At 37.6% G+C, this 17,874-nt stretch overlaps 1 protein-coding gene across 2 annotated transcripts; it reads left to right on the forward strand.

The window, feature by feature from the left end:
* Nucleotides 1–4,350: 4,350 nt before the first annotated feature.
* Nucleotides 4,351–17,243, forward strand: tnip1 (TNFAIP3 interacting protein 1). 2 transcript variants are annotated; one of them, XM_015377507.1, is made up of 19 exons: nt 4,351–4,507; nt 5,362–5,544; nt 5,957–6,100; nt 6,220–6,302; nt 6,408–6,467; nt 7,087–7,296; nt 8,297–8,391; nt 8,764–8,923; nt 9,129–9,221; nt 9,359–9,424; nt 10,587–10,718; nt 10,804–10,932; nt 11,016–11,055; nt 11,119–11,213; nt 12,703–12,828; nt 12,947–13,030; nt 13,399–13,617; nt 13,711–13,795; nt 15,677–17,243. In XM_015377507.1, the coding sequence occupies exons 2-19, from the start codon at nt 5,397–5,399 to the stop codon at nt 15,748–15,750; spliced, it is 2,043 nt and encodes a 680-aa protein (XP_015232993.1). In that variant the 5' UTR covers nt 4,351–4,507; nt 5,362–5,396; the 3' UTR covers nt 15,751–17,243. The 2 variants fall into 2 exon arrangements, with proteins under 2 accessions (XP_015232993.1, XP_015233002.1); XM_015377516.1 differs by having other exon boundaries at nt 13,489–13,617.
* The last annotated feature ends 631 nt before the right edge of the window (nt 17,244–17,874 follow it).

The raw sequence follows: 17,874 nt of genomic DNA on the forward strand, positions 1-17,874 counted from the left end.
GGAGCAGGTGGATGTAGCAGAGCAATCAGTTTCTTTAGTTGAACTCCCGCCTAGGCTCCATTAAACATACATGCATAAGGAGTTTTATGGGGCCCTCAGGAACTTGAGGCCCCAGGCCACAGCCTTCAGTAGTTAGGCCTATTGGTAACTCCGCCTCTGCATTTGACCCAACTCAAGCATTTTAAAGAAAGTATGTAACGTATTCTAAAGATATTTATTTATTTATCAATCTGGGTTTTATCAAACAGCAATAATTGTGTTCATCCTAACTGACATAAAATAGAAAATGTTCTGGATGATTTAATCTCGGACAATGAAACAAAATATTAAGTTATGTTTGATTTAGATGTTTAGCTGCTTTTTTCTTGATTTTTTTTTAAAGCATTTTCTTGCTTTGAAGCATTTTTTTTTAGCCTTTTCTTGCTTTTTCTCACTTTAGATTATAGATTTATTGAAAAGTCCATAAGTTGATATGATAATTTTTTAACCAATATTATTGAAGGCTTGCATGAAAATTTTCTATTCATTAAACAAACCTGGGAAATAATTGCTGGAAAGCTTCTAAACTGTGCATCCATCAATCTCCATGTCTGTTGGCTTTCAATCATATTACTGCAGTTTCATTTCTTGGAATGATTTCACACTCACTGCAAGCCTTACCTATAAATGTGACCATAGTAGGGCTGCAACTAGTGATCATTTTGCAAAACAATGAATGTGTGGAGTATTTTTTTGATTAATCGATTAATAATCCCTAAAGAAGACTTTTTACAAAATTAAACCAGTTGAGATCAAAACTTTTCCACTTAATGATTTCTGGACATTGATTTCAAACATTTTATCCTGTTTTAACCACAAGTTTTATTGCATTTCAATTTGATGCCTTAATCTATCATAAAGCTGAGTTTTGTTGTCACATCAACTTTTCACAGCAAAATCCCAAAAAGCATGTTGTTTATGTGCAATAAAGCTTTAACAGCTTTCCATTTTCAGAAAATCTATTAACTTTTTGCACATTTCCTTGTCACATTTGGTGAATTCTGAAGGAAATTTGTTAGGCTGTTTTTAATTTTTATCTAGAAGCACTAAAGTGAAGTGTGCCAAAAACATTATTATTAGAAGAATAAAAATAAAAAAATCCCCCCCCTAAAAAATTGGGAGCAATTTAATCATGGCATTAATTCTCAGTTTTCTTTTTATAACCTGACATAGTGTGGAAAATGCTACTTTGATCAGCGAACAAATACTACATGTAATTGTACCAACTGCAAAAGTAAAGATAAGAGGAGCTATAAATACATTCTTAGAAAATATTGCATTTTCTTCTTCTTCTTTTTTATGGTGGTTGGGAAGCAACTTATTGATGTGCATTACTGCCATCTACTTGAATGGAGTGTGGATCGAGACGCTATATATAAATTCTCCTACAAAACAAAAAATAAATTAAAAAAATAAAATCATAATAAGTTAATAAATCTTATATTCTTTCAATCAGTTTTGTTTTAAAGTAATTCCTTAAATAAAAAAAAAAACATTTAGAAGTAGAAAGTTTGTCCAAAATACCTTGTATTTTTAATTTTCAATTAATTTTGTTGTAATCGACTAATTAATTCCCTTCTCTCAACATAATATTTAGAACAGACTAACAAAACATGTTTTACTGTCACTTCTTGAAAACAAAAATCACAATTTCCTGTTGGATGTTTTCCCATTTTACATAAAGTACTATTTAACCTTGTGTGATCAAAAGCTAATCTGGATATAATGGTTTCCTCTTTTCTATTTCTTCCTGTTCTCCTCATTGTACCAACTTTTCTTTGAATACTGTAAAAACACCGTCCAGTTCTATCCTCTTCCCACTGCCATCTTTCCTTAACCTTTTGTTTAATAATAGATTTAATTTCTTCTTTACTAAATGGTATCATTATATCAATATAACTATTTTTTTGTAGCTTGTTTTGCATATTTATCTGCCAACTCATTTCCTTTTCCTCCTATATGGTATCCATGTAAAAATGACTATTAAACCCAAAGGCGTAGGTTTGATTTCAACTTTGGTAGGGATACTATTGGTCGGATGTCATTGGTTCCATGCAAAAATATGCATGCTCGTATTTTTCTGCTTGATGTGAAAATCAGGGTGTATTTTGTTTAAAGAGAAAAGCAGCATTTCTTGCTACATTTGTACAAATTTTATAAGCGCTACACACCCCAGATGCTGTTTATCAATGTTTAAAGCATCACTGGCTCTGATTATTTGGAATGAGACTTTTCTCCACTTTGAAAAGTTTGCATTTGAAATTACCAGCGACTAAGAAAGTAAATCTGTGCCTATTTAACAAAATATAATCTAAACATGTCTGTTATATCTGGACTTATCCTGTTTATTTTTTATATTGAAGATATAGTATTGTGCAGAGGTAAACAGAGATAAAACCCACTCTTATCTTTTAAATATTCTCTCATGAAAAAAAGCAAAACAATAGATTAAAGGGACGCCAAATAAATGTATTGTATTTACATGAGCACTGGAACTGACACTGAGCATTTAGAATATTAATTTCACTCTACAAGTCATCTAGGCTGTAGTTACTCTATTTAACCCATATCATGTATTTTATCTTGGGCTGAAACAATTCATCGAAATAATCCATTATTTAAATGTCAACAAATTTAGTAATCGAATAATCATTAACTGGAGTATAGAGACTCTAAAACATGTCTTTAGCTCAAAGAGCGACCCACTTACAGCAGGAATTATACCACAATTGTACAAAAAATATATAAGCATTTTGCATTTTAGATTAAAAAATGTTTTCGTCTGTCAATATTCTCCATCCAGAACTCCTCTACTGCTGCAAAAAAACTGTATTGTAAATTATAAACATGTTATTCACATCTAATTGTTGTTAGGGACAAGTAGGTCGGTCCAAAATTTTGTTAAGGACATGTCCCTATGGTCCCTATGCAAACCTACACCCATGATTTTATTCATTCCTTGCACTGTTTATGCACATAACTATCACTTTATTTGGATTTATAGTTATACATATGCATTTATATTATCTTGTGTGGTTTGGATAGGCCGACAGTGGTGTCGGATGTAGGAGTTTGCCCTGAAATCAAAGGATTGACGGTTCAAGCCCCGGCTCCAACTTCCAGTGTTGTTGTGTCCTTGGGCAAGACACTTCACCTGCATTGTCTACTGATGGTGGTCAGAGGGCCCGGTCTGTCAGTGAGCCCCAGGGCAGCTGTGGCTACAATGTAGCTTGCCAACGTGAGTTTGTGGGTGAATGACTGAATGTAGTGTAAAGCGCATTGGTCAAGTCTCCTGACTTGAAAAGGTGCTATATAAGTACAGGCCATTTACCATGTTTTGATAACAGTACTGATGGTAGAAATGGCTTTGTTCTTTTTTATCTGTTTTACAATAAAACTATTATAGATCTGTATAGAAAAATAACCCATGTTTCTGTAGGGGAGTACCTGAATGTATTTTTTCCTACTTAAAGCACTGCACAGCAACCGTTTATCTATAATTATTTCAGCTTCTCTTCTTGTTATTTAAATAGAATTTTACTTGCTTATGTTCAGCATAAAAACATAGTCTTTGGAAGTAATCTGACAATAATAAGTCAAATAAAGCAAGCAGCATTGCCATTAAATTCCTTAAGAGTGACATTTTATATATATATTTAGTTTGTATATCTGGAGCGTGTAAGAATTTATTTTTTAATTTTCCTCTCTGATTATTAAATTCTGTCTGATTCTGATTGCCGGAATTCTATAAATTAAAAATGTTATCTCTAATAAAAGGTCTGGTCTACTAATAGAATGATTATCTAATATTGCATATACTGATGAACTTGAATCATATTGCTTTTTCCTTTACGCAACGGGTTAAAGAGCAGTAAGTCCTCCTGTTATGTCAATCTAGGTCTCATACTTCACAGGAAATAAGTGATGCAACAACAGAAACCCCCCATCAGCCCCTCTCTATTTATCAATGAAGAATACAGCAATTCAACGAAAACGGTCGGGTTTGTCCCTGTTATAAAAGGAGTTACTTTCTGATGTAAAAAAAAGGGAATTGTTTAAGTTGCAATCATTTACTTTCCAGAAAAAAATCTTGATTTATTTTTGGTATTAATTGTATTTGCTCTCTGTTATGCCATTTTAAACGAGTATGCTCTATTTTAGTATATATCTTGTAGGTAAGGTAAAGTTTTCTGAAAAAAAAATTAAATTAAAATAAAAATAACTGACTAAATATGGAATCATAAACTGCCTTTTTTTATTTTTTTATTTCTGTGTTTACATCACGGTCTGCCAGGCCGCTTCAGAGGAGAAGCCTCCCTCTGATTGGTCCGTTCGGCTGTCAATCACCGCTGTTTACATCAAACGTCGCGAGGTGGAATTTCCCAGGTTACGGCATAGAGTCAGTAGACTACTTCCGCAGTAGATGTCTGTCTAGCCACAGAGACGAGAGGCCACAGCGAGCTGAAAGGTACCAAACAAAAAAAGAACATCTTTGTCCCGTTTTTTTTCTCGCTTCGTCGTGTTGCTCTTCTTTCCGACTCGTTCTCCGCACCGATAGTAGCTCGTTTGTTGTAGAAATCTGTGAGTTTGAAGGGCTTTCTGCGCCGCTTTGTAGCCGACAGCTAACTAAGATGTCGTTAGCAATTTGCATGACAACAGCGAAAACTAATATTAGCCTTATTCAGTCGGTTAAGGTAGCTTCCAGCAGAGGAAACGGGCTTTTTATTAGGCTCGAATATTAAATATCTGTTTAAAATTAGAATTTAAAAAATTTTTGATCTTTTTCTCCCATCTTCTTTTGTCTATTTTTTTTTTTTTTTTTGGTAATGAGCCGTTGTAGTTGTCTTATTCAGCACACTCTTCCCAATATATTTCACCCCTGTTACTGGAGCCAAAGGAGGGAGGGATGTTGCTGCTTTTTGTTGTCACACAGGTGATCGTTTCTCTATCAGGCTGCAGCGATGGTTTTCTCACTTACATTGTTAGAAACCAGGAGTTAAAGCGTGGGCTATGGTGGGCTTCTGAGTGGGTGTCTTGAATCATCGACCGATTGTTTGCTGAGACTTCTGATAGGCTGAAGTATGTGGATGTAGAGTTTTTCTCTTTCTGGAAAATGGACAATACACGTTTAAATGTGATGGAGTAGATATGATACATTTTTTACACATTTTTTTGTAAAAATTGGTCTAAATTTCTGTAATCAGGACCCTTTTATGTTAAGATCACCCTCATCTGTGCATCTTTTGTTTTTAGCTACATCCTTTTCTAAACTTGATGTGTTTTATTATATGAAATAAAGCAGGATTTGCCATCTTTCCACAGTTTGCAGGACCATGTTTAGGAAGTGAACCACGGCGATGGAAGGGAAAGGTCCGTATCGCATCTACGATCCTGGTGGGAGTGAGGTCAAGGCCAGGGATGAAGTTATAGGGGGCAGCAGCTATCGCCAGCTGCTGGAGGAAAACAGCATGCTGAGGGAACGGATGAAGGGACTCAAGAGTTTAGGTAGGTTCCAGATCAGGACATGTTTCTGTCGTCTGGGAAATGAGGATGACGCATTAGGGATTATCATTTAACTTATCTAACAGGAAATGGAAAAAGTTTTGAAGGATATAACTCCACGTGTCTTCACTTTCTAGGCTGCATGCTGACACACACGTTCAAAAATGTAACTGTTTTTAAGCAAGCCTTATAGGCCACTGTAAAACCTGAAAAACTTCCATGGTTATCTTTGGATTTGATTACATCCCAACACTCTGATTGGCCTGAACGCTTCCTTTGTGACTCACCTAGGATGTTCCTTTATTTCCCACTGAACATCTGTCATGCCCTATTTACCGTCTGCTCCTGGCGTTGTTGGCAAACCTTCAGCTGAAACTTCTCTTTGTCCTGTAAGGAGATTCCTTTGATCTTACAGGTGATTTGTTGGAGGAATCTCAGTCCGAGGCGTCGAGGCTTCGGCAGCGAGTGGAGGAACTGGTGAGGGACAACGAGGCTTTAAAGTCGGCCAGCTTTGCCGCCAGTCTGTGCGCGGGAGCTCCCGGCCACGCTGAGACACAAAGTAAGTCCAACAGATTTGATCTAAATGAGGAATTTTAACCAGTTAAATAAACCAGTGACGGATTAAAAAGGAAAAGCATGATTAAAAGGCATGAAGTGATTTGTATTGTTTTGTTTCAGACAAACCCTGTTTACACCCCGCTGCAGAGAAGGAGGAGCAGTCTAGCTGTTTAGGGAGAACACTTCAGCCGGAGAAGCCCCATGTATGTACTGAGCTTCATCACGTGACGCATGGACAACATTTTTAGAACGGTTACAGATATTCAGCCTTTTCTTTTCCTTCTTTTTTTTGGGATGGGTCTTCACAGGAGGCCTTATTGGAATCTGAAAGGGGGAATATGGAGAGAAGGAACTCTGATGCCTTGACTGTACGTCCAAGATCACAAGTACCCTTCCATGGCAAACATCTATTTAGATCAGAGGATCTCAATCCTGTTGGTTTTTACTTTAGTGAGAATTATTTTCTGTGGCTTTTGAGGCTAAATTCAGGATTTCCTCTCTATAGCAATTTCCTCAAAATTAGGAATACATTACTAGAGCATTGACTCACCTATGAACACAATACTGGCAGCTCCATCTGAGTCAGTGAAGGGAAATTCCAGGATTATTACGGACTAGAATTACCCAGATTCATTCAAATTTAACATCCTGGGAAACCTTTTTCTGATATTGTTAAGCACAACTAATGTTTTAATTTATCTTTCTTGATTTTTATTTTTTTTTCACTTTAAAATAATGTTTTACCTGACCAGATTATTAGTGCTAAAAATAGATACTCCCACAGTGCGAAGCTTAAATGTAACTGGACAAACTGGTTTGAGTTTTTAGAGAATTTAGCTGCTACTTTCCATAAACAAGATAAAAAACCCCAAGATTGTTTATGTTTTACAGTAGGCTTTATGCGGGCTTGAGTGGATATGTAAAGATGGCCTCGCTCACTCGTCTCTGCAAAGATGACTGACTTTCTACCTGTGTGGGTATCTCCAGGCTGGGTTGGTGGCAGGAGCTGTTCCCCAGCTTCCTCAGGAGAACAACGAGCTGGCGAGCCAGCTGAAGAGGCTGGAGAGCTCTTTTAGCATTTTTGCAGAGGAGTCGAACCCAAACCAGCTTCTGGCTCACCTCGGCCGCATGGCGGTGGAGTTTCACCATCTCTCCTCCAAGGTCCAGAAGAACGAACAGAGGACCTCCCTCTTACAGGTACGAGACGTGGAAATTATCTGAGCACATTTCTGATGCTTTTGGAAACGATTCTGTCGCCGTTTTATTTTAGATTATGTTACTTTAACGTCAGGAGTATCATACTTTTATCAGTGAACTTCTAAAAAAAATGTTTGGTGAATCAGTGCTCTGAGAGTTTTATTTTAACTCATCCAAACACGCGTTCTTTCTGATGTTTGTAAAAAATGCACAGTAATAGATGATCACCTTTAACATCATGGCTGATAAATATGTGATTATAATCCTGTTTGCTGTTGTTGCCTAAACTTTATATTTGACTTAAAATAAAAAGAATGTGGGTTTTTTTTTCTGAATAGGATTTCTGTCACCACTTTTCAAGCTGTTGAATTTATTCAAATCTCACATGAACATTTGACGTGTGCTTATGCAATACTTTATTTAAATACGATAAGAATGGTGTTTTAGCAGGTCCCCTTTCAAAAAAAAAAGTGTTTTATTTAATCATTTCCATTTTGAGGTGAAAAGAAGCCTTAGAAACTGTAAGATTTTCCATATTGGATCCTAATTTTTGGGAAATGGTGTATTTGTGTGGCACGTTTATTGCTTTTAGTTGAAAATGCCTTTTAATAATTATAGAGTTTCTGCAAAAACTGGTGATTTGTAACTTTAGACAATACATTTCTTATCTGCTTCACTACTAACTTATCAGAAAAGTGTATATTTACAAAGTCTGGCTTAAAAGAATAAGGATTTTTTTTTTTTTATAGTAAAATTTCTAACATAGAAATGCACCAAAATAGAGTAACGTAGCTGTTAAAGCTCCAGGCTTATATGTCTAAGTCAAAAATGCCGCATTAAATTGGCTTGAGTGTGTGTGGTTATATAGTTAGATATACCTTATAGTAAAAAGAACTGTATAATGTGCTTCAGTTCTTTTTGGGGAATTCACATTGTTCTTATAGGACTGTGGTTAATAACGTGATAAATGTGAGCCTTTTGGTCTGCTTGGGTTTTCTAGACGCTGTGTGAGCAGCTCAGACAGGAAAACAATGAGCTTCGAAAGAAAATGGAAGAAGATCATCATATCAGGAATCGAGACCTGGAGCAGCTGAGGTAATGTTTCTCCTTCTCTTTCAGCTTCACTGCTCTCTTGTTATTCTTTCTCAGCTATGCTGAAACCCTTTTGTTCAGATGCTTGAAGGAAAATCACAAGAACTGCTGTGTTTTACGTCATTTTTTTGTGTTAATCTTTCCTGAAAGATGCGCCTGTTCTGATTTTTGAGACACTCCACCTCTTGTAATCCATGACTGGAGACTGAAGTTGCTTGCTTTCACTTCTGATGGGGGGATTATTTCAGTTTCCCTGCTGGGTCTTGTAGGTTCTTCCCAAAAGGAAATCCTGAAATGACCGTAGAGCATAAAACATCTTGGAAAGAATGGACTCTGATCAGAACTACTATCATTTTCACTTTCTTGCTTACGTAGACTAGAGAATCAGAAACTTAAGGAGCTGGTCACGGGAGGAACAACAGTGGTGCCGACTGCTGCGCCGCCAGAGATGGAGATTCCGGAGGCCAAAGAGGAGCCGGCTAAGGAGGAATCTCCTGCTGTTCGACCTAAAATGGAGGCCACTACCCCACAGAAGGTACATTTACAGCAGAAGATGTTGCATGTTGGAATTTCTTTTAGGATTTTGTGTCATTTAAAAAAAAACGGATCAAATTTCCCTTTGGAAATACGCTAAACCATTTCAATGACTTTGCGACACAACTTCCTCTTTGGTTTGCTGATGTAATCATGGAGTTTTGTGGAATAAGGAAAAACTTTGTGTGTGTGTGTCCCCCCCCCAGAGTGGAAAATCAGCAGAGAGAACCCCAGCTAAAGCATGTGACATAGAGGTGTACGAAAAGAAGATCAAGCTTTTGGAGAAGCAGAGAAAGGATGTGAGTCTTTGCTTTGTTTTATTGAACTTTTTTTTAAGTAGCTACCCATCCTCTTTTGCCATTAGGGAAAGTCTCTGTGCACTTTGTTTCCTACATGTTCATTGTTTGTTTGTTTCGCTTTCTGGCGCCGCTCGCAGGTTCTGGAGGTGAACAAGCAGTGGGACATTCAGTGGAACGCCATGAAGTCACAGTTTGAGCAGAAGGTACAGTAATGACTTTAAACAGTGTGGGAAGACGTCTCTGATTGACTTTTTAGACTGCTTAAATAAAAACTCCTGTGAAAAATCTCTTTAAATTTGTATTACTAATATAGAAAATATTTGCTGAATTATAATTTTCGATCAATTTCTTTTTTGGTTCCAACTTTTAGAGGAAAATCGCATAAAATCATGCAACCCTGTGAAATTTGAAAAGCTAAATATTGTATAAACTAGTTTGAATGACAACTAAATTTATTATTAACTATTATAGTTACAGTTATAAGCAAAGTGCAGTTTCCACTCTACTCTGGGTCAGAGATTGCTTCACGTGTCTGATTACCATAAACTTCTCTGACATATTTTAACTTTTTTTTGATGATTTGCTAACTTTAGGTTTTCAAAATGGTCTCATTTGGTTAAAAAAAAGGGAAAACAGTCAGAGAGGAGCATTTTTGTCTGGCATTTTTGCAAAGTAGACAATGGAAACCCATATTCTGTTCTACCAATCGCAGCCCTTCAGAACGGCGCCGTTTTTTTGAGGTTATCTGTAGGGAACCAGCGACTCTGATATAAACGGTTGGCAGTGAAGAGAAGCAATTACACGGATGTACTTTTTTTTTTGTTTTGTTCTTTTTCAATGTGCTTGTCCAGTGGAAAAGGTGCAATCTTGCAATAGCTTGCTATTTGAGCATGCTTACCACAAGGCCTGTCACACTTCAGCGAGAATTCCCCTCACCTCTCCGGTACCCGCCGACTTCCTGCTGTGGTGCAGTCAGAGGGCAGCAACGACACGCGGATGTACACACGCTCTCACAGTCGCGCTCACACACCTGCGTTCGTGCACGCAGTCGCGAACATACCGACATTCACACTCTGTAGAGATGGGGACACCGTGCAGGCTTGGGTTTAAACCACAGAACCCCAGATATATCCATTTACGTCAGTAAGGTTCGTTCATACTTTATACAGAGACGTGTTCGCAGATGTCTCCTTTATGTGGCTCGGTTTGAAATTTGATAACGCATATTTCCTAAATTCTATTTGAGACGTTTATCTTTACCAGAGTTTTTATCTGTTTATCTTCATATTTTCATGTTTCATGTGCAATGTTTGTGTTGGATTCATAAATGGTGCTCTTGAGCTACATGATAAAACTCTTCCTCAGATCACAGACCTCAGGCAGCGGCTGGCTGAGTCCCAGAAAACCGTGCTTGAGCTGGAGGCCGAGCGAGAGCAGAGACAACGAGACTACGACAAGAAGCTGCTGCTGGCAAAGTCCAAAATCGAAAACGTACAGGTGAGAGTAGGAGAGAAGCAAAAATCCCACAGATGTGAGACGAAGGAGGAGATGGAGCAAAGCGCGACTGATTTTTTTGTTTCAGGGCGAGAAGGAGTGTTTGAACTCGGAAACAGCCGAGCTGAAGCAGAAGGTTCGATACCTGCAGGATCAGCTGCTGCCCCTCAGCAAGCAGCGGGAGTACCAGGAGAAGGAGATCCAGCGCCTAAACAGGGTGAGGGAAAAATGTGGTTCAACACCTGTTTTATTGCTTGTTTTTCCATTTTTTATTGATGCTTACCTGTTTTCTTTTCCCAGGCATTGGAGGAAGCCTTAAACTTGCATTCCCCGTCATCCTCTCAGCAACCTCCTGGGCAGACTGACAGCAAGTAAAGTTCAACAGCTTTACCCCAGCTGTGACCTCAGCAACCTCCTGGGCAGGCGAACTTTGCAGACGCAGCAAATAACCTGAAAAAACAGGAGCTTCTCACACAAATCGCTGTACTGAAAGAACAGGCAAGACATACAACACAACATGTGAAGAGTTTGGAAATTCTCCCTACACCCTAATACACCTCTAAGTTTCCAAGGCTTAGTGTCCTGTTAGTTTATGTGTAAAAAGCTAAACGGCTTTGCAACCTTTTCCAACTAAAATTGTTCAGTTTCATACTTTGATGAAAACTACACATTATCACGTATTTCTCTTCCACAATCCCTTTAAATGTGTCCTTGTTTCTCCTGTCGCATATCACGGTTCATTCATATCAAGCGGCATCAAATAGCAAAGATCAAATTATTGCTATAAATTCAAACCAATGTTTTGGGCTTTTAAATTCAGATTGAATAAATAAGCTTCACATTTATGTTCAAGATCATTTGAAACGAATTATAAGAAAAAAAGTTGAATGTATTATAATGTAAATTGAATGTACTTATAGTCAGAACAATCATCCGAACACCTGAGTTATGTGTGAAGATTAGTAAACATAAAGTCCGCTTTATCATTATAGTATGCCTGTTTATATTTGTAAGGAAGTGCTGACATTTTTTTTTTAACCAAATTTGGAATAAATTTTTTTCTTCCTTAACAAGGACAAAGAAAGATATCTGAAAGCTGTAGGATTAGGCTTTCCCAGTGTTTTTTGAGGAGCAGCGGGACGAAATGCGAATAAATTCCTTCCCTTATTTTAGTTGCAATAATACGGAAGGGGATTAGGGCCACTGGGAAAAAAAAAGTATTTCAGTATAGTATGGGGAAAAAAAGTCAGAATTCTGACTTTAATCTCTTCTCTGACTTTTTTATTGTCAGAATTCAGTCAGAATTCTGAGATTAAAGTGGGAATTCTGAGAAAAAAGTCAGAATTCTGACTTTTTTCCCATACTAAACTGAAATAAAATTAAAAAAATCTGTTAACTTTTTTTTTTTTTTTTCCCCCACTGGCCCTAATCCTCTTCCGTACAATAACCATCTTAAAGTCGAGCCAAATCTGCATCACCGTAACGTGTGTATAAAGATCAGCAACATCTAATTCTTCCCATAATATTGGTAATTATGTTTAATTTAAAGCATAACCAGGTTTCTTTTTGGTACTCTTAAGAAGAAAATAAAACAATAAAGTATGTCTATTTTTAAAGAAATGAATTGCAAATTTTAATCTGTATTCCTTAAGTTGAAACTAAATTCACTAATCTGATAAAAGTTAAAACATTTTGACCAGAATACAAGCACAGCTGCTGTGTATACTTGGTCTTCTTCTTTGGACTATAAAGTGTATATTCTCATCAATATATTAGTAAATAATAAAAGGTAGATTTTTTGAAGGATTAAATTTGATCTTCAAGAAAAATTACTCAATTTCTGAACACGGCAGTCAGGATGAAGAATCACGTGGATCAGTGGAAAACTTAATTCTTCATGAAGGAAGTGGCAGGAATAGCTCTCAGTGACAGGATCTGGCTTTACGAGGTTTCTAAAAAATGTTTTTGTTTATTTTCGCTACTTCAGGTGAAAATCTTTGAGGAGGACTTTAGAAAAGAAAGAAGTGACAGGGAGCGAATGAACGAAGAGAAGGAGGATCTGAGACGGCAGGTTGAGAGGCTCCAGGGTCAGATTACTAATGTGACCAATCAGGTAAGACCTCTACGTCTTATAAACGCTTCCTGTGTAAACGTTGCAATGCATGTTATATCAGTAAAGTGCGCGTTTTTATTCGGTTTAATTGTATTTTCCCGTTTTGTTTGCGTTTTAGCTTCATCAGACTCAGAATGAGTGTCAGAGAGAACGAACTGAGAGGTGTAAGCTGGAGAGACAGCAGATGCAGCACCACAAACAGGTACTGGCTGGCCAGCGTCATTAGCACTGCAGGTTGATTTAAAATGGTTCAAACTGGGTAAGGAGGAATGGTGGAGCGGGGAGGACTTAAGTTCATCTCATCACAACCGGTGGAGTCTGCATTTCAGTTTGGGGGATATGTCTTTGAGAATCAAGTTAGTTTTGACGCCTGTAGTGCCCCCTTGTGGCTGAAAAGTGTTTGGAAGGTATTTAATAGGCTGATGGATGTGGAAAAGCAGGTCAGGTCCAATACGTTTTCGAATCTGTGGCGTCTGCGGGGCGTGGCTTGACTTGGAACGCTGCAGCTGCACTGAGAGCAGCAGCCATGCACTGACTAGGGATCACATGTGTACTTGTGACACCTCGTAGGGGCAGCAGCAGGAAAGACGTACCTCAGACCCAACGTCAGGCTCAGTGAACGGCCCGCTGAGCCCTCCCTACTGTGGTCCCTTTGTGCAGGTGGGAACGCAGGGCCTCGAGGGCTGGCCCGTTCATTTCCCTCCCCGGATGCCCAACGCAGCAGGCGCCGCAGCGGCGGCCGCAGCCGCAGTTCCACCGCCAGCTCGAGACTTCCAACCTGTTACCCCGGTAAGGGAGCATAAGCCCCTGCTCCTCATCCTAGTAAAGACCTGCCACAAATACCGCTGCTTAATACAAAGAATATCTTTGTTTTTCGCCCAGGGTTTTCCGTGGCAGATGTCATTCCCTCAACCACGAGGATCCAGAGCAGTAGGCGAGAGTTCAAGACCTCCACCAGAGAACGCAGGTATTGAACATTCTGACATTTAACTCAAATATTCTTCTGCAATTTCAGCAAAAAACTAACTGTGCAGTACAAAAGTATTCAAGCCCCATGAAACTGCTCACATTAGAACTATAAAATTCCGTGTAATTTATTTGTGTGAGCTAAAGCGCAAAGTAGTGAATACCGTAATTTTCTGACTATTAGCCGCACCTGAATATAAGCCGCAGAAGCTAAATTGCACGATTTATACATATACAAGCCGCACCGGACTATAAGCCGCAGGTTTTTTATGTTCAATGTCCGTCTTTCTCGCTGTCGTTCTGTCTCGTACCACTCGCGGTAAAAGTCTGCTTCCGAAGGACCTCCGTATTCCCCCGCGCGCAGCTACCGTACTTGTGTGTTGAAGCAAATGTGACGTGAACATGGTGGATGGTAAAATCCATAGATTTAGGTATTAACCTAGTGGCCGTCAGCTGTAAAAGTCCATAGATAAGCCACATTGTTATATAAGCCGCAAGGTCGAAAAATGGGGGGAAAAAGTCGCGGCTTATAGTCCGAAAAGTACGGTAATTGGGAAGGGGAGGAAAATCTGTTAACAAATAAAAGGTTTGGTTTGCATCCATTATCAACCTTTTTACCCTGAGATGGGAAAATAAAATCCAACATAATCAGCTGCTACTAAAAAATACTCTAGTTTGTAAGTAAAGTGAATGATTTGATAATTTTATTGTGTTTTGGTCAAAGTTGTCAGAGAAAAGGTTAATAAACAGAATAAGTAAGCAGCCAAAGAGGATCATGGGAGTTTTGCAGGCGCTGCAGAGATCCACAAGGGAGGAGGGAGAATGTGAAAGAAGATTCTGTAGGAACAGAGCCTGGGATGAACCTTCAGTGCTTTCAACAATTCAAATAAAAATAAACACAACATCAGCTGTAAAACGCATTGGGAGGTCATTCGATTCTTACTGGAAGCCTCCCCCCTGGTTGAGACTTGATAATCAGGCAGAAACTGGCCTTTTTCAGTGATAAGGACCCCAGATACACAGCTAAGGTTACAGCGGATCCAGTTGATAGAATGGCCCAGTCAAAGTCCAAATGAGATGATTTTCAGTTGGACTTTTAAAATTGGATCACATAGGATCTTGATCCAATCTGACTGAGCTTTAGTTGTTTCAGAAAGACAAATATTTGACTCTGGACCATTGGTTCCCAAACATTTCAACCTTTGACCCCCTAAAATAACAGAAATATTTCACTATTTATTTATTATAATGTGCTGGTGAAGATTCTCAGCCATCCAGGTCATAGTCATTCACAGTCATTTATGATTTTATACCTGATTTTGAATTTATTTTTCTTTTTTTTTTAAGTAAACATTATTGTGCATTTTATAATTCCATGACATATCTAATATTTGAATCATGTTGCTGATGTAATTCATAATTTAAGTTTTCTTTTTTACATTTTAACTTGAAATCTAGGTATTTAATTGTGTTTTTTTTATTTAAATCTTATCTTAGATACATTTATAAATGTTACACCTACTTATTTTAAGCTACATTCCTTTATTTTCTGGTACATTTACATGAGATCACAATTATCTTTCTAAATTCGGTTCTTTAAAGTTTCTATTTTCATGTACTGATTACAGACTTTGAGTTGTGCTAACAAAGAAACAACAAAAAATATCTTTTTTTATTTCAAATTCATGAAATAACCACAGCGATGCAGTGTTGAAATGCTATAAAGCACACGGGAAATGAATACTTTTGCAATGCACTTTTTGGAATTCCCCAGACGAAAAAGACCTGCAAAAGCACACGACGTATTCGACTGAAAACTGTAAATCAGGCCTAGTTTTGTGGGTCGACCGTAACTTTGTCCTCTTTTGTTTTCTTTTTGTAGATCAGTCGGCAGCAGCAACAGCAACAGGGTTTGGTAAAAGAGAGAGACAGAACATAGACCCCGGAAAGCACTAAAGCATCACCGTACCCATCTGATGGAGTCTGGGTAGTAGCATGAAAACTGTCTTTGAGTTGACAAGGTGTGATTGAGATATAATTTTCCTACTGAACTGTAGATATCCTATTGTAATGTTGTTTATACTTGCGTTTTATAAGGCTATTTGTGAAACACTTCGCTATTCTGAATATATATAAATATATATAAATATATACATATTATTTTGATTTTTTTTTATCTGGAACTGAAGTCCTTTTTTGTTAAACCAGTTTTGAAAAATCAACATTACATTTTGTTTTATTTTTCCCTTCCACAAAAATCTACCCATGTAATTGTCTCTCTGCAAGTATGTAACACCTTAACACTTAACTTGTAGGGTTCCTGGAAGCCATTCCCCTAAAACGAATATAACACGAGCTCATTGCAGCGCTGAATGATGATTATATAGGTACAATAAATCATAGAGGTAAATAATGTGAAAGTAAATTGATTTATGAGGATTTCTACAGTGCCATCGATGTTCTAGAAACGTCTAATATGTGTAACTGTTCAAAAGTGGTTGTTGAAATACAAAAAAAATTGGGGAGGGGGGATGATTTTTGTTTTTTTTTATGGTATCATATCAAAAAACAGGATTGTGATTACTAATAATTTATTTATAACCTGCTGTTTTGATAGTTGCATTGCCTAAGTGTAAATCATTGTCTTTAGTAATGCTGTTCTTTCTATGTTGTTAGTGTAATCCCAATATATTGTAGCTATTGACATTGTATGTTTGTATCAGACACAATACACAATGCACATTACTTACACAACTTCCTTTTTTTTTTTTTTTTCTTATTTCCTTTATACATGATGATGGACCTAATCTCATTAAACGACACTTCTACTCGGTCATACCACGCATTCTGACATTTATGCTCATTTTACGGCATCCTGTACCGTTTTCACCGTAGCCTCAACACGCAGTTAGGAAACAGAACTTTAAACTCTCAGAGGCAGCAGGAGGGATTTGGGTCCGATTCAGGCTTAACTGGAGCTCTCTGCCGGGGTGTCTGAATGCTTACGGTCCGCGTCAACAACCAGAAATCCATTCCCGAGGGATTAACCTGCAGTCAGAAGACCTAGCGACACAGTGCAGGTTCAACACTTTGGAAATAGGTTTTTCTTCTTTTTTTTTTATTGGGTTAAACCAATCTCAGAAATTCAATAATGTAGAAGGTATTTAAAGTAGTTAGACGAAGGGCTTCAGATTGTGGAAGATTGGACTTTAGCTCAGTTTTGTGTGAGTTTGAACGTTTCGGGGAACAAAATATTCCATAGGTGAGAACTGAGACGTCAGCTGAGCTGCACTTTCAAAGGTATGCTGTAATTCCTGATAGGTGTATTTTTCTGGTTTATAGTGTTTTTGGTTTGTTTTTTTTCTTTTTGCCGTTAGCAAAAAGCACATGTGAGACATTTTGTATTTGACTGGCTTAATAAATCTATTCTAAATGTCTTTCCTTCCTTATTCAGTTTTTTTTTTGTCCTGCCGCTCAGTGGAGTTTTTTCTTTATTTATCTAACCTTTATTTTAGCAGGAAGTCCCTTGAGATAAAATCTCTTTTTTGAGGGAGACCTGGCCAAGAGGCAGCAGTAGAGTAAGACATATAGGAACACAGGACAACATAGACTCTACACTGCAAAAAATCGGAATCTAGATTAGTAATTTTTTCTTAAAATAAGTGCATTTGTTCTTCAATTGAGGAGGTAAAAGAGACATTCTGCCAATGGAACAAGACAATTTACACTTAAAATAAGAAAACGCCATTGCATTGTCTTATTTCAAGTGCATATTATCTAATTATCTTATTTTAAGAGTAAAATTACTAATTCCATTGGCAAACTATCTCATTTATCTACTCGAATTAAGGGTGAATACATTTAATTTAAGAAATTTTTACTTATTTCTAGATCATTTTTGCAGTGTAGAATAACAATTACAATTCTCTGTGCAATCAATTTTCAATAGTGATTTAAAATGCTGTAGCGGAATAAGAGTCCGTAATTGCAGGGAGTTTTGAATATCGTGCCATGACCAGGGATGGCAAAAGTACTCACTTTCCTTACTTGAGTAAAAATACAGATACTTGTGTTAAAAAA

Source organism: Cyprinodon variegatus, unplaced genomic scaffold (genome assembly GCF_000732505.1).
Source record: "Cyprinodon variegatus isolate N-32 unplaced genomic scaffold, C_variegatus-1.0 Scaffold8, whole genome shotgun sequence".
In the NCBI taxonomy this organism is placed as follows: domain Eukaryota; kingdom Metazoa; phylum Chordata; class Actinopteri; order Cyprinodontiformes; family Cyprinodontidae; genus Cyprinodon; species Cyprinodon variegatus.